The sequence below is a fragment of the Strix uralensis genome, chromosome 23, assembly GCF_047716275.1.
Source record: "Strix uralensis isolate ZFMK-TIS-50842 chromosome 23, bStrUra1, whole genome shotgun sequence".
Taxonomy (NCBI): Eukaryota; Metazoa; Chordata; class Aves; order Strigiformes; family Strigidae; genus Strix; species Strix uralensis.
This window is the reverse complement of record NC_133994.1, coordinates 571,922-599,260: the sequence shown is the minus strand read 5'-3', so window position 1 is coordinate 599,260 and position 27,339 is coordinate 571,922. Positions and strand designations below refer to the sequence as shown.

At 47.8% G+C, this 27,339-nt stretch overlaps 2 protein-coding genes across 3 annotated transcripts in view; one reads left to right on the top strand and one right to left on the bottom strand.

The window, feature by feature from the left end:
* Nucleotides 1-863: 863 nt before the first annotated feature.
* DNAJC11 (DnaJ heat shock protein family (Hsp40) member C11) lies at nt 864-24,434 on the bottom strand. Of its 2 annotated transcripts, none has more exons than XM_074893169.1 (16): nt 24,342-24,434; nt 20,666-20,795; nt 18,400-18,473; nt 17,152-17,253; nt 11,887-12,015; nt 11,065-11,187; nt 9,503-9,576; nt 8,315-8,504; nt 7,851-7,936; nt 7,300-7,416; nt 6,174-6,329; nt 5,825-5,894; nt 5,646-5,703; nt 4,827-4,969; nt 3,074-3,203; nt 864-2,403 (listed from the first exon to the last, which is right to left on the bottom strand). In XM_074893169.1, the coding sequence occupies exons 1-16, from the start codon at nt 24,411-24,413 to the stop codon at nt 2,378-2,380; spliced, it is 1,680 nt and encodes a 559-aa protein (XP_074749270.1). In that variant the 5' UTR covers nt 24,414-24,434; the 3' UTR covers nt 864-2,377. The 2 variants fall into 2 exon arrangements, with proteins under 2 accessions (XP_074749270.1, XP_074749271.1); XM_074893170.1 differs by lacking the exon at nt 24,342-24,434 and adding an exon at nt 24,051-24,069.
* Nucleotides 24,435-24,575: 141 nt separating this feature from the next.
* Nucleotides 24,576-27,339, top strand: part of CAMTA1 (calmodulin binding transcription activator 1) — a 305,462-nt gene continuing 302,698 nt past the window's right edge. The window contains exon 1 of the mRNA XM_074893063.1: nt 24,576-24,626. The gene's annotated coding sequence lies outside the window, so the exon portion shown is untranslated. The remainder of the gene's footprint in view (nt 24,627-27,339) is intronic.

The following is a 27,339-nucleotide window of genomic DNA, read 5'->3' as shown; positions in this document are numbered from 1 at the left end:
GCTGAGCCCCCTGGACAGGGCTGTCGCAGACGAGAGCGCAGGAAGACAAGGCAAGACTAAAAAGTAAATCCTAAACCTGTATCATCTCCACCTCAAGAATTTACAGTTTAAAGGCTCTGGCTGAAGATAAACGTGTGTTCCCGGATCCTCATTAAGGTATTTTAAGCACCTGCTGGGTCGGTTAGAGATGGACGTGACACCTCGTGTTTCCACAGCATTTTAAAGTTTGCACCCAAAGATGTTCCCCTGGTACAGGTTTAACTGCTGGAGCAGCAACGATGCTCTCTGCCTCTCAGAAATGGTATTTTTCAAGTGCAGAACTACCACGGGACATCCTGAAGTACAGAGGCAGTTTTTAGAACCGCATCGCTACTTCTCTACATTTTAACATAGACAATATGCAAGAAAAAGACTTTCATGACGGCAGAAACTGCACCTTGGGAAGTCGTCAGAAATGAGGAGAGTTGTTTTATTGTGCAAACTGTTTTCATGAAAACACTGCTCTGTGTCATTGCTCCGCTAGATACCGGGCCATGCCACGATTCTTCTTTGTAACCAGCAGTAAATGCCTTGTCACTATTTTGCACTTGCTTATGCAAAACTGCATTCTCAGCACTCCTGGGAGTATTCTGCCACGTCCTCGCCACTACGGACTGGCTCTCACTCTTGACCATGCAGTGAAAAGACACAAAAAAGGAATTTCTGGTGGAGATTGCTGCCCAGTTCAACGTCACACATAAAGTGATCAACAGAGGTCAAAAAGGAGGATGTGACAGAGGGTGCAGTTACATTTACAAAACTTGCAACCCTTGCTTTTCATTTTGTTTTCAAGAGCGTCCTACAGATGCAAAGGGAACGTGGGCTTTTCAGCTGAATATGATTTATTGCACATTTTACATTTAATTTCAGATCAACAGAACACTGGTTGTAAGTGAAATAAAACCCTGCACCAGGAGCTGGTCACAACTGAAGTTTTGGGTTGTTTCTAATAAAAAGAAGCAAACACCCCTTCATTGCATGAGCTTGTTTTTTAGAGGAGGGGGTACCTCTCAGACCGGCTCAAATAAATCTGCTTTTGGAAATCCAATTCTTCTGTTACAATGACTTGAGCAAAGAGAACCACCGCTGCACAGAAAAAGGGGCCAGGTACAGGTCAGGAAATTATTTATGGTAGTAGTTGTCAAGAGCAACAATGCGCTGCCAAGGTACCTTTTTTTCCCCCTGTCTCTCACACGTAAGCAGGGAAGGCTGTTCTAGGACTCGCCAAGAGCAGAACTGACTGAGGAGCAGCCACAATTACTCTTTTTCTCTATGAAAAAGCCTCGGTAGCGTTGACGTGCGCAGTAGATACTAGAAGGCTGCTGTTTCCATCTGCTGTGTCACTAGAACAGGGCTGCCCTTTTTGCTGGAAAATCACTGGCATGGCTTCTAGGCAACATTAATCCAATGGATTTACGTCATAACTGACGCTTTTTAGAAAGGGCACCTGAATTTTACGTCTTCAGCTCTTTACCCATTTGGCATCTCTCCTCACTTTGGTCTGGTTTATTTGTATAAACTACATTCCTCTTTTTCCTAGAAATAAATTAAGATGGGAAGAGATAGTTGCAGGATCAGAATCAAATGAAATGAAATTGCTGTCCTTCTCCCCCAGCTGCTTTCCTCTTTTCTTGAAAGCCTTGATCATACATGGCTCTAAGTGGCAGAAGAATTTGAGATGACTATTACACCCTGTGTCCTTGTCGGGAATAGCGGTGTTTGAAATTAGCAGCTGGATGGATTCATGCTGAAGAGGTCCATGTTACTACAAAAAGGCAAAGAACTTCATTCTAAACATACTTGTTCTTAACAAGTACGTTTCAAACACAGATTTGAGATGGAAAACAATCTCTGTCCTCTTTCCAACAAAAGGATTTACACAGAGGCCTTCCAGGAGGTGGCCAGAGAACTTAACTTCTCAGGAGCAGAAGGTGGTACGTTACCTACCCCAGGAAGTATGTGGAGGAGTGAGAACAACAGGTCTTCTTCCCCGCTCAGTGCCAGCAGAGATACACGAGACCGCACGAAGGGGCTGGGGCCGCATCGGCTGCGTGACGGGCGGTGCTCAGCGCCCGCTCGCGCCCCCTCAGCAGAAAGCACTGCGCACTCAGAGTCACGCTGCTTTATTGGTTACTGAGCCAGAATTCAGAGTATTGCCTTGGAGCCACCTGTAGAAGCAGGTTCTCTCATTTTGTCTCCTAACAGAACTGGTAGGACACCACCCGCTATACGGAGAGTAAAAATAAAAATGTCTCTGTTCGAAGTGGCAGCGTCCGGGGAAGGCTCTGCCGTGGCCGCTGGCCCGGGTCCCGCCGCGGACGCGCAGGCTCTCTCCGGATTAGCCGTCCGCATCGATTCTGTGCGCTGCCGGGCGAGAACGAGAAATGGGGACACACGCCACTGCTGGACGGGACACATCCTACCTTCAACTTACCACCGTGCCAGGGACAGGCAGGAACGTTTCTGGCTGCTAATGAAACACCATTCATACACCCCCCGACATACTTATGGAAGCTTTGCAAGTTGGATAGGCTTCTTAATTGGGCCAGGGAGCTGGGCTAGGGTAAACACGAGGTGTGTGCCCTTAGCCAGCTCCCCAGACCTACCGGGGTACCAGTAAAACTTGTCACTAGCAGATACCAGTTTCACAAAATTATGCTGGCAGAGAAAATGTTTTCACAGATAAATGGGGACGGGGAAGAAATCTGGCTCAGGCCTCCAACTAGCCTCCATACATTCAACTGACTCCTCAACGGGCAACCCAGTGCTGCGAATTGCCCAGCGGGACCCCAGCAGCTGCGGGAGGCCTCTGCTCAGACTCCGGTCGGATAGGTAAGGTTGGACGGCATAAAGAGCCACAGGGGTGCTGCTGAGCTCCTGTTGGCCATGCTCCAGGGGTGTATCACAGTCAGCCCGTTTCAGTAACCCCAGTTCTGAACCCCAGAACCCCAGTTCCGAGCGCTCCACCCCCCAGGGCTGAAGCAATCCTTTACTGGTTCCCAAAGGAGGCAGCAGGGCGTTCCTTGCTACTTACATTGCTTTGGTATCCTAAGGGCCTCGTTGTCAGCCGACATCACTTGGTGCAGAACTCCTCGGAACTGGTAAAGCACTTTCAAACTCTTCTCCTCACCCACGCAGGGGTCGTAGAAACCTGGCAGCCCAGCCTTGAACCAGAGAAGGACAGAGCGAGCATTAGGGAACGGGCTTTCACAGCTCTTCCACTGACTAAAACCATTTATTAGTGCCAGAACAAGGGGTCATTAAAAAAAGGGAGTTTTGTTGCCAATGAGATGAACAATGTCCTGATTTCAGCTGTGATAGAGTTAACTTTCTTCCCAGTAGCTGGTACAGTGCTGTGTTTTGGATTTAGTGTGAGAATAATGTTGATAACGCCCTGATGTTTTAGTTGTTGCTAAGTAGCACTTATCCTAAGTGAAGGATGTTTCAGTTTCCTGTGCTCTGGCAGCGAGGGGATGCACAAGAAGCTGGGAGGGAGCATGGCCAGGAGAGCTGACCCCAACTAGCCAAAGGGCTGTTCCAGACCATGGGGCGCTGTGCCTAGTATGGAAACTGGAGGGAGCTGGCTGGGGGGCAGATGGCTGCTCAGGCATCGGTCAGTGCATGGTGAGCAGCTGCACTGTGCACCACTTGTCTTTTATTTATCTTTTTAAAAATGATATTCCTTTCCCTTACAATTATTACGATTTATTACTGTTATTGTTATTATATTTTGGTTTAGTTATTAAACCACCCTTATCTCAACCCACGCGTTTTGCTTTTTCCCCGATTCTCCTCCCACCGCACTGGGAGCGGGAGGAGCGAGCGCGTGGCTGCGTGGTGCTTCGCTGCTGCTGGGCTTGAACCAGACAGACGAGAGGCTGAGGAGTCGCCTGCGCAGCACCGAGTTCTAACTGCAGGAAAGAGCGTGTTGGGGGGCCGGGAAGCTCCTGGAGTACAGCCCAGGGGCTGTGACACACTCTGTCCTGCGCTGCAAATACGCAGAGAGTTTCCTTGGCTGGCGGTGCCCGCAGGAGCCGACGCTCCTGGACGTCGTAACACTCGGTATGTCAATGGCTTCTGTAAACCGATCCCGAGGCACCAGCCTCGAGCACGCTGCAGAAATCCCCTGGCAGGACAGCTGTCCTGGTTTTGGCTGGGGTAGGGCTTTTTTTTTTCCCTCCCTTCTTAGCAGCCAGATTAGTGCTGTGTTTTGGATTCGTATGGGATTTGATACGAGAAGAATGTTGATAACGCAGTGATGTTTTTAGTTGTTGCTAAGAAATCAAGGACTTTTCAACTCCTCATGTCCTGCCAGTACACAGGTACAGAAGAAGCTGTGAGGGAGCGCAGCCAAAACAACGGACCCCAACTGGCTGAGGGAATATTCCTTATCATCTAACGTCATGTCCTGTGTATAGATAAGGGTTGATCAGGAAGCTCATGCTCGCTTCTGGGATTGTGGTTTCAGGATTCTCCGCTCTGGGATCGCTAGCCGGGAACGGGCTGGGCGTCGGTCAGCGGGTGGCGGGCCATCGCATTGTGCATTACCCATCTGTACTTTCTGTTATTACTATTATGACTATTACTTTATTTCAATTATTAAATTGTTTTTATCTCACCCTACGAGTCTACTTACCCCTCCAACTCTCTCCCCTGCTCCCCGGGGTAGAGGCTGCGGGGTGTTGGGCTGTGGCCGGGGTTAAACCGCAGCAGCACGTGGTTCAATTGAGATTCTGAGTCACACATTCAAGGCCTCGAGCCTGGGCTTTGACAGAACAGCTACGTACCTTGGACGCCTCTGTTAGGATGAGTTTAGAGTCTTTCACCAAGCACTGCAGGGGCACAGTCACATCTATTACCTTCACCTTCTCATTCTTTCTGCTGTTGTCGTTAACAAACTTCCCATACCAGGCGTTCACCACAATCAAACCTGCATTTCACAGGAAATCACAGATGTGATGAGAGGCTTCCCACCAACGGCCAGGCAGACACTGGTGAAAAGACCATCCTGGCATTTCCTGCTGCTTTCAATGATATTTAAATGCTCCTTGCCTGGACCCATGCTTCTCAAGACAGAACATTTCTACCTGGGCATTTGTTAGCAATCTTCAGCACTAGGACAGAATGACCCGACCTCAATGCCACGCTGATGTGACAGTCCAAGTGATGTCAGATCACTCTGGAACATTCTCTGTGAAATTGCTAGCAAACATCAGAAATCAGATTTCCATTATGACCCAGCAGCAAACTGCGTAAGCTAGAGATGAGTGCAACCTAAACTTCAGAGTGTAACTTTTGCACATATTTATACACACACTGTGCTCCTGTGGAGAGGTGAATCCAGGCTGCTGTCTTCAGCCTGTCGACCCACCTCACAGCACATCCCAAGAGAATATTCAGTGGATCCCTACTAAGCTCAGGCACCAGAACCCGAATCATAACAGAACTTGCCCACTGCACGTGCAACAGCAATTATGCTGTGCTTCATTAGGAGTGGAAATGAAGAAACGACATCTTGCGTTTCTCCCCCTCAACCACCCAGCCTCTGTACTGCTCCTTCCTCTCTCCAGACTTATGGAACAAGTAAATGGTGGTGTAATCTTTACCCATTCTGGCTTCCTCCGCTTCAATTATCCTCCGGACAGACTCTTGCATTAACCGGACCTGTCACAATGCAAGGGGCAGAGCAAAAATCAAGCAGTGTCAGACACTGTGTCCAAAAGAGGAAAGCAGAGCGAAACCAGCTTCCTTTAACTAAGGGGACTTAGTTACGAGGAAGACTTACCGCAGCTTCAGCCTCCTGCTTCTTCTGAAGGACGTCGCTGGCTGTGCTCTCCCTTTGCTTCTCCAGCTCCCTGGCACAAGGAAGTCAACAGCAGGTCAGGTCTGGGACCCGGCCAGGGCAGCCGAGCTCACCCACCCACCCCAGTTACAGCCGAGCCACAGCCCCACGCAAACGCGCTCGGTTTCAACGTTCTTCCCCACCTTTCAATATATTTTTGTAGGCTTCCAGAACACAGCAGTACTGATGGTGCAGTGAACCACAGCGCTCAGCTGGATATTCCACCCAGGCTGCCAGAAGCACTCGAGTGGGACGTCCCAACCCTGAGTTTAAAACAGTCCCGTGAGCTCACCTCTCCTTCTGTGCCCTGAGGTAGGGTTTGATGATTAGCCGGTGCATGGCGAAGTAGATAACTAGAGGTCCCACGGTGGCATAGAATACAGCACTGGGAAGCAGCTGATCTGTCAGGTGGACAGGGAAGAAGTAGGTCTGGCTAGCCCTATTCAGCCTGGAGCAAAAAAAGAACAGAGCAACAGGTGAGAGGAGACGCAGAGTTTAATGTGTGTGATTAAGTATCTTTAGCAGCAGTGTATGCTGCTGAACAACTGCTGAACCAAAGGAGAGACGAATGATGAGCTCAGAAAGGTGAAAAGCTCACAAACCAAATCAAGACAACGGTAAGACAGACAGCTGACACCACCCACAGACAGACTTTTATGTAGCAGACATCTCCTGTGGTAATACCTGACCATTCTAAAGTGTTTTTGTAATCTTAGGAGAATTTACTTGGTCATCAATTTCACCAGGGAAAGGGACCAACATCATCGTAAAGAGAAAACACTTATAGAGAAGGTTTATGTCCACAACACCAGTGTGTGCCTTCAAGGAAGGAGTACATAAATATTTTTCTGACACTTATAATAATCCTTATTTTAGAAAACATCAGTTTTCCTGGGACAGAGGTGGTCTTTAGTTTCTGCATCCCGGCCTGCCCTCTGCTGGCACCCGTTACAAATGCACTCTCGGAGCGCTGCCCCTTTGGGAACCGCATCTCTCCTCACCTATCCCAGTTAACGGTGATTCACTCATCAAGTATGTACTCGTGTACCCTGTTATAAAACCAGAACACAGCTAAATACATTTCTACTAATGATATTTTCGGACATCTTCCATCTGCTTACCGTCACGCTCCAAACCTTCCTTTAAGCTGTATTTTCAGAACATTTTGGTGCACCCACCCAGTCACAGAGACACGTCCTGAGGGAGGTGCCCCAGGCTCAGAGCACCACCCCAGAAGGTGCAGAGCTCCCGATGGGCACCGCTCGGATTAGAGGCGAGGGCAGCCGCATCCCATCATGGGGATGCACCAGTACACCTGTACTGCCCCGAGACTGGGACCTGCCCACCCCAGCACTGGAAACAGAACAGTGCAGGTTACGGTCAGCCTCTGCAACCTAGAGTTGTAAGCTTGAACTGACTTGATTTTCAAAGACACTCCTTGGGGAACACCAACGCTGACGGTGGCTCCTAAAATGCTGTGTCTGGAAATCTTCCTTTCTGCTCCGTACTCCACTATGGTCCCAAAGAAACCCGCCCTAGAACGACAGAATCAAAAACTGGTAAGACAGGGAAGACTCTTGAATTTCTCTTTACTGAATCCTGTGATTCCCCAACAAGTTAAACACGGAAATACATCTGTGTGCAGCAGATGTTGGCTACTGGAAGATTCACTGTGTATCTACAAGATGAGATCAGCCTTCTCAGCTTGTAAAGCAGCAAACAGGCTACAAGAACTGGCTTTCTCACTGGTGATGATAGAGAGATCACACACAAGTACTGTATCCGAAGAGGCACACAGACCTAAGCCTCCAAGACATTCACTTCAGATTTACCAGATTTAATTAATGAAAAGCAGGTTCCCAAAGACCACAGGAGCATTTGATTTGTGTGGAACCTGGAAGCCTACAACAGCAGGAGAGGACAGATTCTTCAGGCCGTGAGCAACGTGAATTTCCTCTTGCACACTTACTTGAGAGAACCTTTCACTCGTGTTTGATCCTCATCCTGAAACTTATGCTGATAACTGACCATCATGAAAGAATGGGGGATTCCCAGCTGAAATACAAGAGGCACAAATGTATGAAAACGTACCCTTGGCCACCACTGAACGTTCCCCCAAATTTCCTTTCTTATCCTAAATCCAGAAGACATAGCAACGCTTGCCACGTCCTTGTGGCAGCCTGCACTCTCTGCAGGCTCTGCTGTGCATCCCGGCCCTCAGCTGAGCCGACACGTTGGATGGGACACGGGTGGCAGAGCGTCGTGCTCTCCCAGCTGCAGCCGCTTACCTATGCTACGTGTCGGTACGAGGCAGCACCAACCGCTCTGTTACCCCCTAGTCCCACGCCAAAATACTGCTGGGAAGAAGAGCCGAGGCACTTCTCTCCCAGGGGGTGGCATCGCTGCCCCTGCCTCCGGCGGCAGGACTCTCACCTGTAACGCCACGGTGAAATGGCTGGTTTTTGTATCCCGGACGATACTCGTGTTCATGGCTGACTGGATGCCCCACCGCCACTGCAGGTACCCCATCGTGTTCTTGTCGAGGTTGCGGGCCAGGACCGTGGTGAGGCCGGGGCGGACCCCACGGGACGAGAACTGCAGGGCACAGTTTGTAGTGATGAAACTAGGAAGAATAAGGAAAGCTTCATCAGTGATAAAACACAGGCTCCCAGACGGCCCCAAATCCCTTCTTGCCCAGGAGCCTTGCTGAACATGCGGAGACTATCCTGCCAAGAGCATGACCTTGCCTGAGGGTTTCAGGAAAAACTCGAAACTAATTTAGACCGTACTGACCACAGCAGCACCCAGAAGAGCAGGCACAGGCCCTAGTGCACTGGTCTGTGCCCCACCACTGCAGCCAACACAGCAGGCTGCTCTTCAGCCTTTACGCTTCCCGCCCTGGGCAGATAAAGTTCTGGTCTTCTGCAGAGGCAGCACACTTGGCTGCTAGAAGATAGCAGCTCTGCTATTTAATAATCCTCAAGCATCAGCTCCAAAAACCAGCATTAAAGGACTCTACGGGGAAAAAGGTCCCTGGGTAAGCTCTGAGGAATGGCGTATTTACTGAATTAGAAAACATAAAAAGAAGGAAGTCTGGCACCTACGATGCTCTAACATGTGTCTTCAATCACAGCCCCTACCTTGTACTCTCCTTTGCAACTCGAGACCTCTATTCATTTGTAAACAGACACCACACTAGTGGCAAATTCAGCATTATTTCCCTGAATTCACGTATCAGCTCCTCTTTTGCTGTCAGAAACTCCGTCTCACACATGGAAGCCCCAGAAGAGCTCCACAGTTTTTTGTTCTGCTCCCAGAGCAAACTCCCTTTGCTGATTGTAAGATCACACCTCAAATATCACAATTCATGACAAGATCAAATACAAATCTAAGGATGTGGAACACAGACCTTCCTTAAACTGGAAGTATGAAAATGGAGGACAGCGACACACAAAAAGAATAGAAACGCTCTGATCAGTCCTAGAGTATGACCTTAAGTCTAGAGAAATACCTTATTTTGTAGGATAGAAAACAAATCCAGAATTAACATGGAAGAGAATTCGAGCTGTTTCGTTCCTTAGTGTGGAATATTAATCATTAGACCATTTTTCTAATATTTACCATCTTGGTGTAAGATTACGGAATATCTTCAGACCGAAGAGAGGTCCCTGAAGGTCTCCCGCTCCGAACTCCAACTGTTTAAATGCACAGTGCCAAATTGTTAGAAGAAAACATCTTTTACAACTGTGACAAAGTACTTCACAAGCGCCATTCACATCACAGACATTTTAAACATCTGAGTAACGTTTACCACGTATTTCAGCGTCCTCTCTTTTCCGCTAGCTTTGCATTCACAATAAGAGGAGTCTCACTGAGACTCATGAGAAAAACAAAGCCAGTTTTGTAGTGCTACAGGCTGCCACTGGCACCTGCTCTGGTTGCTCCAGTGAAAATGGAGAGAACACCTCCACCGCAGCCCCGCAACGGCAAACAGCAAGGCTTGGCTGCTGCCCTCTGAGGGTGAGAGTCCTTCTGAGGACAGCCTCACAGCCCTCCGAGGGTGAGAGTCCTTCTGAGGACAGCCTCACAGCCCTCCGAGGGTGAGAGTCCTTCTGAGGACAGCCTCACAGCCCTCCGAGGGTGACAGTCCTTCTGAGGACAGCCTCACAGCCTCCGAGGGTGACAGTCCTTCTGAGGACAGCCTCACAGCCTCCGAGGGTGACAGTCCTTCTGAGGACAGCCTCACAGTGGTGCTGCCAGCAGTTCTGCTGCTGCTCTGCCTCCACAGCTGCAGAAGGCACCTGCTGCTTCATCCACTGACAGTCTGGTGACTCCAGGGCTGTTCAGCATTTCTTTGGTGCTGTTCAGTCTCACTAACAGAAGCAGTTCTTAGGCCGGACACTTTTCATGACAAAACCTGTAAAAGCTGCTCCTACTACATCTGCATCTCCCAAGTGAGTTTATTGCATGGGTTTTAAAAACTTTTTTAGTCAACTGACTCATGAAAATATCCACAAGCTCCCGTATTACCGGCATTACAAAATCCTGATGCAAATCAAATGCCCCCAGTCTCTGAGTTCTGAAATGAAAGGACAGCTCCCATTTCTCACAAGCTGAGGGAACAGATTAGTGTGCAAAGAGGAAGGTGCAGAAAACAGCCACCCCACAGCCGTGGCAGCGATGCCACGAACATCCTGAACAAAGCCACTGGTCTAGCAAGGCACAGCTTGCAGGGGGTAACGTGGGACCTGCCTTCAATCTCATCTCCCTGGGAGTCAAACTATCTTCCCCCATCACTTCTTTCTTGGGAGCAGAGCAGTTTTTGAAGCGAAGGCAAACTATCACGCTGCCCAGAAGTGCATGCTCACAGCACTGGAAGGCACCCGAGAGCCTTCAGACAGGAAATTAGAAGGGTTGGAGACAACAGGTAACGATTCTCTCAGCACAAGTAAGTCCAAAATGTTCAGCCAAATGGAAAGGGGGAAAAAAATTAGAAAAAACAAGGTTTGGCCTTCCCTTTTTCTCAAATTCCTTTACGAATTCCTTTTTCTATATTCTATAGAATGTAGAAAATGAGAGCTGAAACAGAGCTAAAGTTCCCTGAAGACAATAAACACTAGGTACCTCATCCAAGCAGCCTGAAACAGACTGGATGCAAAGTGTGTAACAGCTCATACACTCACCTCTCCCCATCCCTTGGCAGACGTCACTCGTCTGACAGCAAAATTAATTGATCCACCTCCATTCCCATTCTGGGTGGAAAGGTTACCAGACAGTATTGCTGTGTCCGTGGCAGTCAGTGGTGCCTGAAAAAGGAATATTATTACCAATTACTCTGATCCCAATTAGCACATTTAATGCGTATTCCTGAAGGACATAATCACGACTGCAGAGAGTGTAAGCGCAGAGAGCCAGGTAACACTCCAGCTGACTCCGTCACCCACTAAGCCCAGGTGTTTGAACCAGACACGGCCACACGTGCTCTAGATTTTGTAGTCAAAGATCAAGTACGGCAAAAAGTGAGGTAATTCTTATAGTACCAGACATCTGTGACACCTTTAATGTTCCACCTTGAAGTCCTGACCCTGAGCTGCAAACCCTTCTAGTCTCACCAGCAGACTAAATTTCTTCAATTCTCTGCAACAGAGGAAACACTCCCCCTTCTTCTCCTTATCTACGTCCTCAAAACTGGGCGCCGTTTGTTTTCATACATGAAATACTCGATGTTCAGAGAGAACTAGATTCCTGTTTTCAACTGTGGCTGAGCCTCCCTGCTAGCAGGAAGGCAGGACCGCTGCAGCCTGCAAACCGGTCACCTGCTGTACGGGTGACACGCAGTCCTGGCGGGACTGAGCTTCCTCTTCCCACCCACGCGGGCGATCGCGTCCCTCCCCAAATCAAGGTGAGACCCCCCTGAGCCGTGTTTCATTTTCTGCCGTTTCACACAGCAGCGCCCCGCCCGCTCCGGCCCTGCTCCACCCCGGCAGCAGCAGCTGCCCCCTCACCTCAATGGACTGAGAAATGTGCATTTTGTTTATCTCGATCTGGGGAAAGCTGCTCCCAGGCACATCTTCGTATTCTTCGTCATAACGATCAAAGAGGTCAGTGGCATCTATTCCAACACTAATTGTTCCCTAAGGAATGACAAGTGAAACAAGTACTTAGCATTAACAAACACCCAACACACGTAGGCCAAATTGCTAAACTATCCTTGTACACCATTACATTTTTTTGCATTTTTTTCTTGTTCTGCAATTACCCTTTCCACCCTAAAATGCATTTCTTACATTCAACTCAAACAAAAATGAACAATTACAATATTCTGAAACAGCAATATAAATCATAAAATGAACTGGATAAAAGACAGTTTTTCAGCAGGAATGCAACTTGTAATACTATAGGTAATTTTGCTACTGTGACACATTACAGAAGTAGGTAGAACACTTCTACACAGCAGGTTTCTTCTTCCCCCACAACTGATTCTGCTCTGTCAGTATTTTAAAGTTGAAATAATGTATTTCAGAAATTGATTTTCTTCAGTGGATCTTGGCTAGAAATCCTCTAAGTGCTTTCTTCTTATGAGTTATCTGAAACAACTTAGTTTTGAGCTGCATCATTCACTTGTAGTTGACCTTGTTAGTCAAAAATTTCATTTTCTTCTTCATAGTTTGTATCTTGTAATCAGAAGGAATGCTTGACAAAGATAGACTTTTAGCAAGGGGTAAATATTTCCTTTCTCAGACCATAGAAAAGCTTATTCCTACAAAAAACTAGGCCACAGCTAAATAGTCTGGCTACCTGCTGCTGCGCTCACTCAGACTAACTGCAAGAGTGGGTTTATTTGAAAAGGGCACGATTAGATCCTTGTCTGGGTCATATAACTTCAAGAGGCTTTGGAAACCTTCCCTACAGACCTATTAAACAGCATTCCGGCACATATAAAATGTACCAGCTGCAATAAAAAACCCCCTTTGTGCACAAGCACAGGATGAACTCTGAGCAATTTGTATCAAGAAACTCAATAGCTGGGTAGGTACAAAACCACTCACACAGAGTCCAAGTATGGATGGAATAAATTCTGATTTCAATCTGAGTGAGCATTCTTCCTTGCTCACTCCAGCCTAATCAAATGCTGAATCATAAATACAGGCAGAATTGCAGAGTTTGACAGGACTCAAAACTTTGCTCTGGTTTGGCTCCCAAGGATTTATTTGCTGTGGAGATTCTCCTCAATGTTTATTTTCTGATTTCTTAGCAGCAAAAATTCAGTAAATATTTTAACACAGGCAAGTGCCATTATCTCCAGGAGAACTCTGGAACAGGGGCTGTGCCCCAGCTGTTTACAGATGACTCTGGGCACCCTGGCAAGCTTCAGAGCAATTCCGCTCATCGTCCTGTTCGTGGCAGCACCAAGGACGAGCTCCTGCCCTTTCCGCACAAGACTACTTTTCAGAAACCATCTGCAAAGTCACCTTCAAGGGATCTGCCCTCCGGACGCTACAGCCTCTCCAGTTTCAGCCCTCTCCCACATTGTGCTGCTCCTTGAAACGAGGCCAAAACAAGAGTGAAGCGAGGCAAAACCGCAACTGCTGCGGACACGGCCCAGGCCTGCGCTGCTCTCCAGCCCTCTGGGAAGGGGGAGTACAACAGCCAAAGAGAAACAGAACGTGCCAACTCCACTCGATGAAATTCCACCAAAGGCACTGCAGAGTGACCGATCAAACGTGTCTAAATACAGGTGAGCATTTGTTTTAACAAAAGAGAGAACTATTTCCATTTTTCCCTGATGCTGTTCAATTCAAGGAAGTGTAAAGCCCAAGACCTTTCGTAACAGAGGCAGGATGGAAAGAAAGGTTTTCCATGGGGAGCACCACATTCAGTGCAGAACCTTTGCCAGACTGCAACTCTAAATTCCAAGTTTAAACAAGGGGTATCATGCTGAGTAGCAAGCGTGCTGAATTTGAATGGCAAAAAGACAGAAAATTGTGTATTCTCAACTCAGACCAGAATATAAGCAGCAGTAAAGCTTTCTCAACAATTTGCACTGAAAAAAAACACCAGAAAACATCTTACTATAGCACGTTTCTTCGTACAGCAATGCTTGTACCTTTGTAAAGATGCGCCAAGGTCTTCACACATTCCTGAAATTCATCGCAGCTCCTTTCTTTCAATCATACTTAAATCTTAGGATTCCCTTTTTCACACCTATGAATTTTAGAACAAATATCCCTCCCAATGAGAAAAAGGAAACCACCTGAACCTATCCATGAAAATCCACAAGATCCATTCAGAGGAAAGGACTGTCTCCGATCCCTCCCCGGCTCCTCCGCAGATCTCTGTAGCCGCCTTTCGCTGAAGCGAGCGGTGGACTCCGTGCAGCCATTTCACCCCCCGCCAAGCAGGTGAAGTCACCCTCAGAGGTCTATAGATCCTGGCAAGGAAACTGGCTCGGGCGCGAGCACAGGAAAAGCAGCAGATGGTAAAGTTAAAAATATTCCCAGAGAACGACGGCAGCCCCTATGCCACCGGATAATAGAGAGGGGACCGCTGCTGCTCGCAGCTCCCCACCAGCCACCTGCTCAGACCACTGAAATGAAAAAGTCCTCCCCAAAGCAAGAGCAGCAGGGAAGGAGGGGAAAGCTCTGCACAGAGGCGGCGGTGCCCGCTCGCGACATGCTGCGGAACACACCAACCCAGCGGGGCAGGAAGCTGGGGAACGGCACCACAGAACCAAAAGAGTTGCTATCTGGTATCATCTTTTAAAATCACCCTTATTTGCCATCCTGCGAATATGAACAGACTTTACTGATGGAATTAAGAGGTGTGCCAGAGAAGAATATAGCCCCGCCTCGCCTTTCTTCTTAGGGATTTACCTTCTGGAAGGTGACATATGGAAACTGTGCCAGATCGAGCCTTAAGGGACCTGCATTTCTTAGATATTGACCTTCCGCAGCAGGAAAATAACGGGATTTAATTTCTCTTAACAGGAAACGGTTCTTCTCAGATCAAGTAATGAACTTTTCAACCCTTCTGCACATCTTTGAAAGCAAAAACAAAGCTCTAAAAGCAAATAATAGACTCAATTCGAAACCTGCCAAATTGCCTACATCTGGTTATTGCTCAACATTTCTGGTTAAAATGCTTTATTTTGCTGGAACCGTTTTATAGAACTGACAAAATGTTGGAAATTTTAAAATAACTTGCGTTCGTGTATGAAATGATCACAGCTGCGCTACCTAATTCCACAGGAACACTGCCTGGAGAGACATTTCTATAGGCTGCCGATCAGCAATTGCTGTAAACACCCAGATGGCTAATTTTATCGCAGGACACAGAGGCTGAGGCTCACAAAGCAGCTCCGCTTTTTACTGCTCAAAGCCACAGCGAGGTGCCCAGAGAAAATGTCAAATTCCTGAAGTCAGAGAAGCACGAGGTGGAGATAACCATGTCCCTCCCCGAGAACACCTTCTGACTCCCATCACCCTCATCGCCAGCAGACACAGTTCGACTGGCCTGTTTTGTGGCATCCAGAAGTCCCTTCCTGCCTGGAATAACCTTGTCAGCAGATACTCGTGTAACACCTTACGCTTATTTACCCTTCCAGTACAAGCAAGTTCTTTGTACTCGAGCACTATCCACAGCAGCCTGGTGATCTGCTGTGCTAAGACCAGCGCAGATCCAAAGTCTGTGCCAAGGGAAACATCTTGGAACCCTACAGGTCATCTCAGATGGACGTTTGTCTGGCACATCCTAAGCATTGCTGTACTCACACTTGTGTCCACTCAGAAAACATCATGATTTTAAACCGCTGACCATGAAAACACCAGAAACCTTCAAAAACAACGGTAATAACCGTTAATCAACTGGTAGTTTGTTTCCTGGGTTATGCAAGTTGTGCTGCAACACTTTAGAAGTCTGCGCATGAACACACGACACAGGAGACCTCCTCTTTCAAAGCCACCTGTGCCTCAGGATGCAGAATCAGTGTTGACTGCACGCCTCCAGTGAGAGCTCTGGGGATACCCAGTTTTCCACCAAGAATAGAAATATTTATAAATAAAAAAAAAAAAAGAATTGATGTCTCATTACAATTTATTTTTTCAAGATGGAGAAAGTTTGTCTACATAAATATCTGCATGGTTACCTTGGGGTAGAGAGAGGAAAATTAAGGCTCCCCCACCATGGACCACTTCTGTACTGCATAGAAGAAATGGATTTTCATCACATTTAAAAAATAGGTATAAAATGGTTCCTGATAGTTTAAGCAAAAAAACCCAAGAAAAATACAGACACAGGCAAACCAAAGTATGAATACGTTTGGTGAGTGTAGATGCAGCTCTTGGATAACGTTATTCGCTGCATGAGAACCAAGATTTTTGTGATTCAACAAGCATTGAAACCTCAGTCAGTGCCAATCCTGACGAGCCCTGGGTTTGCCTAGCGTGCTTATCAGGCCAAGAGCCAGCAAGGCTGTCAGCATTCTGAACCGTCGGCGCATTCCAGTCACAGCAGGTGACAGAGGAAGCCGCAGTCGATCGTCATTTCCACCTCTCCCTGCCATCCCAACCCTACCGTGAGAACGTCATCCTCAACACTGTGTCTTCGACCAACTCCCAACAGCCAAAATTCAGCTGCAAGGTGGGTCCTTTTGTGTCAGTTTATGGCTGCACAACCAGACCGAGAGACGGGAACGGAATCCGTGATGATTCTCACCCTGAGAGCACCGTCAGGCCTTCCCAGAACAGGCACTAACCGTGGAAGCGGTCGGACCCCAAACCTGTTCCGGTTGATTTTGCTCACGGTGCTGCAGCCACCCAGCCAGTTTGGGAGCTGCCTCGCATTTGTCATCAGCTTCAAAGCTGTGCTTGAATACCTCCCTGCACTGTTGTGATGCTACAGCAGTGTCGAAGGGAAAACCTGTCTGGTAACTGCAGGGAGTTTCATTTTATTTGGAATACTTGGAAAGAAATCATAAACATTGCAGTGTTAGGCCTGTTCTCGGAAATTGCTGAAAGAGGTATTTTGCTCCTACATGTTTCAACGAAAAAAAGAAAAAAAGAACTTTCAGTAGAGGATTACTGTTCAAAGAATCAGCTCTTTTCCCTACATTGTCCAGAGAAACTGCATATTCAAAAAAAGAAAAGTAACTCACTAAGTGTAGATAACTAAGAGGCTATTTAGAGTAGCCCCTCATCTAGACTCATCACACCCGGCATTTTCATAATAATTTACGGATTCACTCTTGAGACTAGGATGAAGTCTTTGCTTACCTTTGGATTAGTTCGCTGCTGCAGTCTTCTCTCTTCCCTCTCTCTCTGCAAACGCTCAAATTCTTCCCTGATTTCAGCTGGAGTTCTCTTCCTCTCCACAACCTGCTCAAAAAGAAATTAAACCCAAAAGATCAGCAGAAGGAGGATGTTCAGGGTACTGCTCTGCCGATGGCACGGAGGCCCTGACCTGGTACGCGCTAACACGCTGCCCCTGCTGCTGCTGTAAGCCACTCTGCACGGATTTCAGTACTCAGAGTTTGGAGGCAAACAGCTGGGCCAGCTCAAATGGCAGGCATGAGAGAAACCCCCATGCTTTGAGAGAAGGGAAAATGGTCTGGTTGTTTATATTCCCTTGACACAACCAGGGCAAAGAGCTTTCAAACCACAAGGACAAGATGCTGCAGCGCAGCCGTTACCAACAGCTACCCATTAACTTCGCTACTAGTGTAGACACAAAAATGAAAACGACTGAAAGTTTCTGGCGTGAGGTAAACTGATTAAGTGAGAGTTTTGTGATTTTAGGCTATGCTGATTCACATCTGCTTACTTTAGATGGCTCAGGGAATGAGGGTTTTAAACAGGTATGGCTCTAGGCATGCATAGAAAGAGTATTGGATTTGGCTTTTCAAAATAAGAACACGTCTGCCAAAGCAGCTCCAAAATGTCTGTCACACGCTGCCACTGCTCCACATTTCTTGCTATTAACTCCAGGCTTGACCTTGGTACTGACCTGACCCAATATAATACGGTTCTGCAGCCAGCAGCGCAGCGCAATCAGCTCAGACTGGCAGAGGCTACTAAGGGGACTTAACAACAGGAAAGCCACAAATGGACAAATGCTCTTTCAAAGCCCAAGAAAACAACCCCAAAAAGCACAGAAAGAAAAAGTAATTTCAAACTCGAAGGCTAGCTGATGCTGATAAAAAAGTTTCAGATGAAAAAGATGAGACTAGATGGACAATAATGACGCATTTGTCTCCGACAAGGATGTTGCCTGTCACGGTAATATCCTATTAGGGAACTCTGAATGTCAGGTTTATTGTTCTCTTGTCAAGTGAAAAACCCAAGTATTCTTTGAAAATCCATCACGGTGTTTCAGCAGAGACAGAAATAACTAAACAAGGATGCCTTCCAACAAACAGGCATTTATTACCATCAAGGTGTCAGCGCAGCTCGATGGAACAAGAGTGTCAGATAAAGGTGGGTTTAGTCAATTCCACTGGCCATAAGGTGCTAAATTTCTCTCACCTCCCATCCTTCCATTTCCAGTCCTCTCCTCCCGTATATGTCATAGATGGCTCTGGTCTGTGGATCACTAAGCACTGCAGGTTAAAATCAAAAGAGAGGAGAGAACTCAGTCTTTGGTCTTCTTGAATTTCAGACCAACACACCAGTGCTACATGGAGTTCAAGCACAGATCCTGGAAACACGTTGTTCTACAGTTGCATCCAATTTTTACATTAACTCCCTTTAACGTTTTCACCTGCTATATTAACAGGACACACTGACTCTTCCCCCCATCAAATTCCTTTTTTTTCCCCCCCACTTACTTTTAAAATCAAAAAGCATAAAGAACACAAGAGAGACGTGCAGACTAACTGTAGAGGCAGCAGGGTTTTCGGTATTGCTGTCTTCGACTGGAGGGTGACATAAGCCCTCTAACAATCAGTGGAATCATTAGCAATTTAGCAATAGCTAAATCCTGGAAACTTTCTGAGGTGGAATGACACCTACCTCTGTCTAGCTTTCAAAGCTTCACTCCCTGTCTTCGATCCTCCTCACCATCCCTGCCCGCCAATCCTTTCCCACCCAGTGCAAACACGTGGGACGTGCCAAGCACCAACAAAGCAATTTCCAAGAGTCAGTTCATGCCTCGCCAGACATCAACCACAGGGTAACTGCAAAACTGCTTGTAGAATTTGAATCTCCCCAAAAGTCACCCAACACAATGGAGAAAATAAAATACACCAGGAGACTGCAGAACAGTTACTTTGGAAAAAGACTGCACATCGAATTAAGAAGAATCTCTAAAATGTCAGGCATATTTAAATGCATAATCTCTCATACCACACCCTTCCTTAAAAAAAAATAATTAAGAAATCATCAGTATTTTTCCCACAGGGTTCCAAGACCACATTTATCATTATCACCTATTTTTTTAACTGTGGGGGAACTGATGAGTCTTGAGGGAGCTGGGTGTGTATGTTAAGGCAAAAAGAGGCTTATGCGAGTAACTGAGCTTTGATCTGAACTACCTGAAGATTATGGAACTTGCTAAAGGCAAGATACTATAGTTTATAAATTTGGATAAAATAAACATTTTGTTGTGTGGTATTAAGAGATGGAAGAGGACAGGGAGAAAATAGGCAGGAGGTGGGGTGGCTTATTTTCAAGATCTCAGAGTTTTTGTTTGTAAAGTATTACGCTCCCATTTGGTACTAAAGGAGCAACAGTTTACATGTACGTCACAACACAGAGCCAAGCAAAGCCACAGAATTCAAAGGGAAAGCTGCCTCTAACGTAAGACCTACTCACCACACACAAATGAAATTACTGAGGCATCCTGAGTTTTTATTGCCCATGTCATCAGGGTAAGACCTTCACTGTTCTCCCCCACAAAAGCTTCCATATGGCCGAACGCCTAACTAGGGACAGTGGAAAAGACTCCACCCATGCTCAAGTCCAACTGGAAGAGACAAATGCTTATCATTCAGAAAACGTGAGAGTAAAAAAAAGTTCTTTAGCTCACCTAATTTTTTAAATTCGGTTTAATAGAGGAATATTCATTCACCATTTTGCTTTAGTTTCTCTTCAGGCTACAGGACAGGGCAGCCAGTTTGGTGCACCAGTTTTTTAACGCAGAAGAGTCCTACCAGCTTCTAACCCACTTGCACTCCAGGTGCCTCTTATCACACTTGCAAAACGCTGCAAGCTAATTCTAACGAATCACTTCCCTGTGCCTCAGTTACACTAGGTATTACCTATGGTGACACCAGGATTTAAGTAACTGTCAGGTTAATTCAGAGTATTTTAAAGGGCTTTGGCATCCTTGGATGAGAAAAAATCTCTAATCACTATGAATCCACTGTCCTTATCTCAGTCTTAGCACATGGAAGAACTTGCTGAAAAACAACGGGGACCACAACGAGGTGGCAGAGAACAGAAACTCAGGATGCATCAGTTCAAAAGTAAAGTATGAAACTGCCTTTCTGTTTGAAGCTTTTCAGTCTTCAGGCTCTTATGGGAGAGCCTTTTCAGAGGTAAGGGAAGCGGGGAAAAGATTATTTACAACATGCAGGAAATAAGACAGACTCCCCATCTCATTCATTGCAGAATTTATACTGCGTTACTCCTCTGATTTACAGGACAGAAGCAAGAAACAAAGCATCACTAAGTATCAGCAAACTTAATTACTACTTTGTAATAATATATATCTTCTCCAAAAAGCACGAAGACACGGCCCTCCTAGAAACTCCCTGAAGTCAATTTCTGCAAACTTCAGACTTCCACTGACCTTCATAAGCTTGGTGAACAAGGTTAAAGAGCCGCTCAGCCTGTGTTTTGAGCTCTGGGTCTCTGTGCTTGTCCGGATGGTAGAGCATACACAGCCGGCGGTAGGCAGCTTTTAGCTCTTCCTGAGAGGCCTGTGAAAAGCAGTAAAAATTAATTAAAGCACAACCAATGCTATTTAGAAAACACCATTCTCAAGACCAGCCCTAAAAGAGAAGTCCATCAGCTATTACTTATTTTTACTTACACAAAATCAAGAATGGACTTTTGTTTCATTACATAAGTTAATAAAATGTTCAATTATGCACACCAGTTTTTTCCACACTATTTATAGCGCGACAAGTGAAGCAACAGGTCACCAGCGTATACCTAGGGATAGAAAGTTAAGTAAAAAAACCCACAAAACACCCAAGCAATCTCTGTTCATACATTATTTTCATTACGCAACTACTGTCTCCTCAATTCAGTGCAGAAGAGCAAGAAAAAATAAAATGACCTCAGGACAAAAACACTTAAATCCAGAGACGGACATGAAATTCTACCTGTACTTCAATTTTAAGCCCTCAAGCAGATACTAGAACTCTCAAAAAGCACTGCCTTTCCAGAGCAGAGAAATGTAAACCTACAGTCTTACATTCACCTCTTCCCAGCTAGGCTCCCTAGCACCTCCCCTCCTCCCCAGCGAGGGCTCTCTGCTGGGCGGCCAGGAAGGAAAGTGCATCATCCACCCGCAGAACACTCACCTGCAGCAGATGGATAACCAGAGCAGTGCGCCGCTAAATGCATCAAGAAAAAAATAAAAAAGTCCCGTTCTTTACTACAGCCACTCTGGAATTGCAGACGGCACCTGGCCTCATGCCAAAGACACGTGGTGGAGGCAGAGTTTGGATGGCTCTTTCCGAATCGATGGAGTAAAGCCCCGCTCCTTCCATTACCGTCTCTCAGGAGACAACCTCGCAGCAATATCGGGTTTTGACTCCAGACAGCCCCGGTACCTTCCCCCTACATTGCAGCAGCTGTCTATTTCTTGGAGCCTGGTTAACACCTCGTTAGGAGCGTGGCTGCCAGAATCAACCTGAGCTCCCCGAAAGGCGCAGGTGGCACGGGCAGCTTCAGGGAGCTACCAACCGCCAGTTACAAACCCGTCCAGGCAAGAACCAGCTCCCGGGGCACTGCAAGCAGGACACCACTTCTCTGCACCGGGAGAAACACACAGAGGAAAATGACCGAAACAACACGATGGGTACTTGGTGGCCTCCTTCAAGCAAATGTCCTCCCTTTTACTGCAGCCAGGGGTTACAGCGGACAGGAATGCAGCGCCGGAGGCGAGAAGGGGGCATCCAGAAAACGGCTTTCGATAACAGAATTTAAAGACACAGATTCCATTTACTCTTACTGCTCTTCAGTGACTGAAGCTTTCAGTTTCCACGCTTTCTCCATGGAAATACAGGGTCTAAAAGTTCGTTTCTTAAAGTAACACCTTTTTCCCAACTTGTGGTAAGAAAGTCTGGGTTTTCATCAAAGAGAAGCATTTATCTGTGTACCAAAGCTAGAAATCTGTGCAATTTTTCACAACAGCTTAGAATAAATGTTTTCTCTGCACGTTTGTATCATTTCACGTTAATGTTTCCAAATAATAATGGCAAAAGGGACCTGCCAAATGTGCTGGTCCCAAGACAGTAAAGGTAGCTACAGATTAGCTTTTTTCTTTTTTCTGCCTTGTGCTTTCTCAAACATTGAATTTAAACTCAACTGAGAAGGCAGGGGAACATATAGGTCTAAAATGGCATTCTTTAATCAAATTAATGATAAATGGTTTAATGTGCTATTGATTATATAATAGAAATGAGCAGTTTCATTTTTCATAAATGCCATGTTCAATAAAATGTTAGATTGGGCCTTTCATCATCATTGAATAGCTTGAGTCATTGGTTCAATATTTCATGAGCAATAGCCTCTTAGAAACTGCTAAAGAAATACTGACATCATTTCAGACTGCAATGAAATACATAAGTCAGTAATAATCATATGTAAGTTACATTTTTATTACCAAAATTCTAGGCAAAATTAAAGTGCGTCCCATCTCTGTACTTGGGACTTAAACGGCTTCATTAAACATCTCAAGCATGTCACCACATTTTTAGTGGACTTAAATCTATAAAAGATTAAACATTTATATACACACATACACAAAATCACTGCTCGGCAGGCTCACTCTCCTCATTGGGGCTGCAAAGTTCAGTGCCTAACTGTTGTTTTAAGCTCAGCTGCCACATCACACGGAGCTGGCGCAGCACCTGGAAATGCGAGTTTACTGCATTCCACTGCTACGCAGGATAGTACTGCTGAATTTAATTAGCGAGGGGTAATTAACAAAGCAACTACTACTCTCAGTTGGAATTACTCCCTCAAAGACTATTTTAACTTGGTTTCCAGCTCCCTGCCATACCAAACCTGAATTTTCTGGTCTCTAGTGAAGAGCTGAAAGCCCAGCTGAGTTTAACTATTAAGCCTTCACTGTTCATCTCCCAAGCAGCTGCAACCCTTGTGCGGTTCCACCTCCTCCTTTCAACCTCTACATCTGCTCCCTGCTGACATTTGGGAGGGTGAATTACAAAAGCTGTCGAGTGATTAAAAGTACAGCCCACTGGCTTTTAAGGAGACTCGGGCTTGAGTCACACAGAAATTTTTCTAAAAAGAGCACACTTTACTGCACGGCATTAAGGAGTTCTGCAAACGGTTACTGTCACACATTTTTCCTTCAGAAATGCAGAAGGCTTCCACAGGTGAGGCACAGGGGACTGCTGTCGAGGTCACAAGTACTGACATTAACTCCAAAGATGATTTTTTCACAGCTGTCAGACTGAACTGCTTCTGGATGATGAACTGCTCTCCCTGGCAGTAGCAGTAGTTCAGTAAAAGCCTTCAGCTCCGGTTGTTGACATCTAGGACAATGTGCTCGAGCAGTGGAGTGTTTATACATAGATATATTGCTATTGCACCTGAGGAGACCAACTACAGCACAGTTTATACACTCAGATATTTGGTGATCTGCCCAATTATTACTATAAAAAAAGTAGTTACTTCCCACTAAGTTCCAAACTGTTCTAGTGTAACAAAACTGCATCAATCAATACCAATCTCTTCTTAAAAACGGAACCGAGGACTGCCGAGCCTCCTTTATCGGATGAGAGATGTGTCTTGCAAAAAATGTAGGTGTTTCCAGTTTGGAAACACTTGGAAAGTCCACACAGCACTGATTAAAACAAGAACGAACGCACAACCAAGAAGTACGTTACACGCGTGAAGAGGCGAGTCTGAGACCAAGCTCCCACATGCCCCGAGAAAACCCAAATCCGGGAGTTCCCTACGCAAAATGACCGCCTCACCCTTCGCTCTCAGTCCCGCCGCGCGCACGAGCAGCCGCCCCGCCACCCGCTCGGGGTTTCTGCAGCCCCGCTCCGGGCAGCGGCTGCCTCAGCCCGGGCCCGAGGACGCGCCGAGGCCGCCGCCGCTCCCGGCCGCTCCCGCCCGCCGGGGCCCTCAGCGGCCGCAGCCCGGCCCGCCCAGGCGGGCACCGGGGTCACGGCCCGCCCGGCTCCGCCGCTCCGCTCTGCGGCGGCGCCCCACCGCCCCGCCCGGCCCCACCGCCCGCCCCCCGCCGCCGCCGCCCGCCGCACCTCCCGCCGCACGTTGAGCAGCGAGTAGTAGTCCTCGTTGTCCGGCACCTCCTCGCCCAAGGCCGCCGCCATCTTTCCGACCTCTGACCCCGCGCCACCGCGCTGCCGGGCGGGGCGGCGGCGCGAGAGCGGGCACGAGGGAGCGGCACCGCCTCTGCGCGCCCCCTGCCGGCCCGGCGGACCGAGCTCCTGCGCCTGCGCCCGGGCCCCGCCCCCCTGCGCCTGCGCGGCCCCGCCCCCAGGGAGCCGTGAGGCGGCGGGCGGCGGCGGGCGCGGGATGGCGCGGTGAGTGCTCGGCCCGGCCCGGCCCGGCCCGGTCCGCCCCGGCCTGATCCACCGCGTCGGAGGGCGCCGCGCGGGGTAGGCGGGAGCGGCCCTGTTCCCCGCGGCGTCTCTCCCACCGCGGCCCTCGCCTCGGCCGGGCGGGGCCGAGCGAGCGGTGACCGTGGCAGCGGGCTGGGCCCCGCGGGCCGTCAGGGCCTGTGTCCGCGCCGTTCCTGGGCAAGAGAGGGAGGAGGAGCGGCCGTAGGCGGTGCCGCCGGCCGCGGGGAGCTTCCTGCGGCGGGGCTCAGCCTTCCCGGCGAGCGCTGTGCTCCGGGACAGCGCGGGGGGGTGCGCCGAGGCCGCGGTGTCCCCTCCAGACGTGCCCCGAAAGGGCCGTCACTTCCCCGTGTTACTGAGGGGACCAGCAGACGCGTGCGTTGCCCTGAGGTCTCTTGCCTGGCGTAACGAGAGGATCATTTCCACACCGCTTTGTGACCCAGGTGTCTTGGTTTCATGAGTAACTCCTGGCTCCGATGAGGTGGACTCGCAGAGGTTACGTCAGAAATGTTACAGCCTGTGACAATAGCGTGAGGTCAGATCTTCTGACCTGCACGGAATACGAAGGCGAGGAAAAGATTAGCTCAGCAATGTTAAACCCAGTGGCACAGAATGGCTCGCAGGGAGCAGGCCACGGCTAGACCTTGTTCGCCACTATAAACCTGGAGCAGTTATTTTCAGGTCAGTAGCGCTGCTTTGGCTGCTCACCACAGAGCAGAGGATACGGCCCTCGAGCTGATGCTGTGGTGCCCTCCAAAGCGCAGACGGTCTTGCTGGTGGGTTAACCATGGGAGGGCACTCATCAGGTCTTACCCAGCCCCGAAATGGAAGGAAATGCCCCAAAAGTGTGGGGAGCAGTCAGAATTTTTCCTAGGAGGGTTTCCTGGTCTGTGCCTCGTTACGGAGCGTGCTGTCAGATAGACTGGGTGTTTGTTGCATTCCTTGCTGTGATAAGGCAGCCAGGACAAAAAATAAGGCCTTTTCCACTGACGGTTGGATGTTCCCCAGTGACTGGATCTGGGGTTTGTGGGGGGGGTGCTGGAGTGGTTTTACAGTCCTGCTGTCCTCAGGAGCTTTTGAAAGACCACTTGGTATCACCAGTACAGCCTAGCATGAGGCTGAAACTGTGTTTTCCCATTCCAAAGCTCAGCTAATTTGTTTTGGATTTGATCTTCACATAACTTTTGTTTGAAAACGGGAATGTTTTAATATTTAATAAGCTTTTTTCTGATCCAAGGGTAGTTAACAAGGAAGTGTTGATCATGTTATGGAAGTCCCTCTGCGTTTGTAGTGAGATGCAGTGCTCGGGACAAGAGGTCCACAAAGGCTCCCTTTCTGAGAAACCACGTAGAGATGGGTCTGCTTTACAAGGAATCACCTGGCAGCATGCTTTTCCTGAATGAACCCTCCTGCTAGACTCATTTTTTTCCACATGGTTTAGGAGTCATTGAGTCTGTGCAAAAATGCAAAGAAGACTCGAGTTCTGAGGATGTCAGTTGCCGTGGCAACGCTGTTTCCCACGGATTTTGGTCCTGTCGAAACTGTGCTCTTTTTCTAACGCGGTCTGGGAGTTGTGTGGTCCTTGGGGATGTTAGTGGCAGAGTTACTGGGAATCTTTCCCCTTACCAGATTGATCTAACACTTTCCTAAAAGACACAGCTGCTCGTTGCCAGCTCTGGCCGCTGTTTTGCATGCATCACAGATGATTCGGGGGAATTTTTTGGGAACAGTCCACAGATGTCACATCTTGGCAGGGAAATATAAGAAGAGAGAAATATGAGTTTAGGGAGCTAAATATGAACTGTGCTTTCTAAGCATGTAGAGATAGCTCTTTAAAACCCTAAATTATAACAGAGGAAATGTAACATCTATGGCAAAAAGCTATTTGGGGGAAAGAAAGGGAAAAAAAAGAAAAGCCTTGTTTGTGCTTTACTGCCTTGCCAAGTTTTGGTTCAGGGTGCAGTGTTCCTCTTGCCGCTACTCACAGGTTCCTCACACCACACAAGAAAACGTCGTGGTGCTGTGTGGGATGCAGTCTTTGTGATGAGAGGAGCAGACCCCAGGAATCAGATCCTGGGTTTAGCCAGCCCGTGTGCTGTCAGACACGTGACGCTGTGGCTTGTGCTCCTTTTGTAAACTGCGAGTAGCCTTACTAGTGTCCTGACACAGCTCTGGCGTTTTCCAGAGGTCACAATCTACCGGTACCTTTCCTCCTCAGATGTAATTGGTTGGGTTCCTCCTTAGAGTGGACCCTGTGATCCATGGAAATACAAGAAACTGTAATCGTTGCTTGTTTTTTTCCGAAGCTGTAATGTCCTAGATCTTTTACAGACAGGAAAGAAGCTATGTGCTCTGTTTAAAAGACACTGAGCCCCCCCCTGGAAAGAGAGTTGAGTGTGGTGGACCTGAACATCACCATGTTCATGAACTCGGGGTAGTTGTGCTGGATGGGCAGCGAGTAGCGGAGTGTGCCTGCCAGGCTGGTGGGGAGGGTCCCTCGGGAGGGTCCCTCAGGAGGGTGGCACAGGGTGTGTCTGAAGTGCTGGCGTTCCTCAGCTTGGGCACCAGCGGCCAGTGCTGCCGGTGAAAGGGGGGCAGCAAACTGTGCGTGTCCCTGTCTGCAAAACTGGTTTGGGGCTGAAAAGCTATTTTTTTTAAGCTAAGGGAAACACCGGTG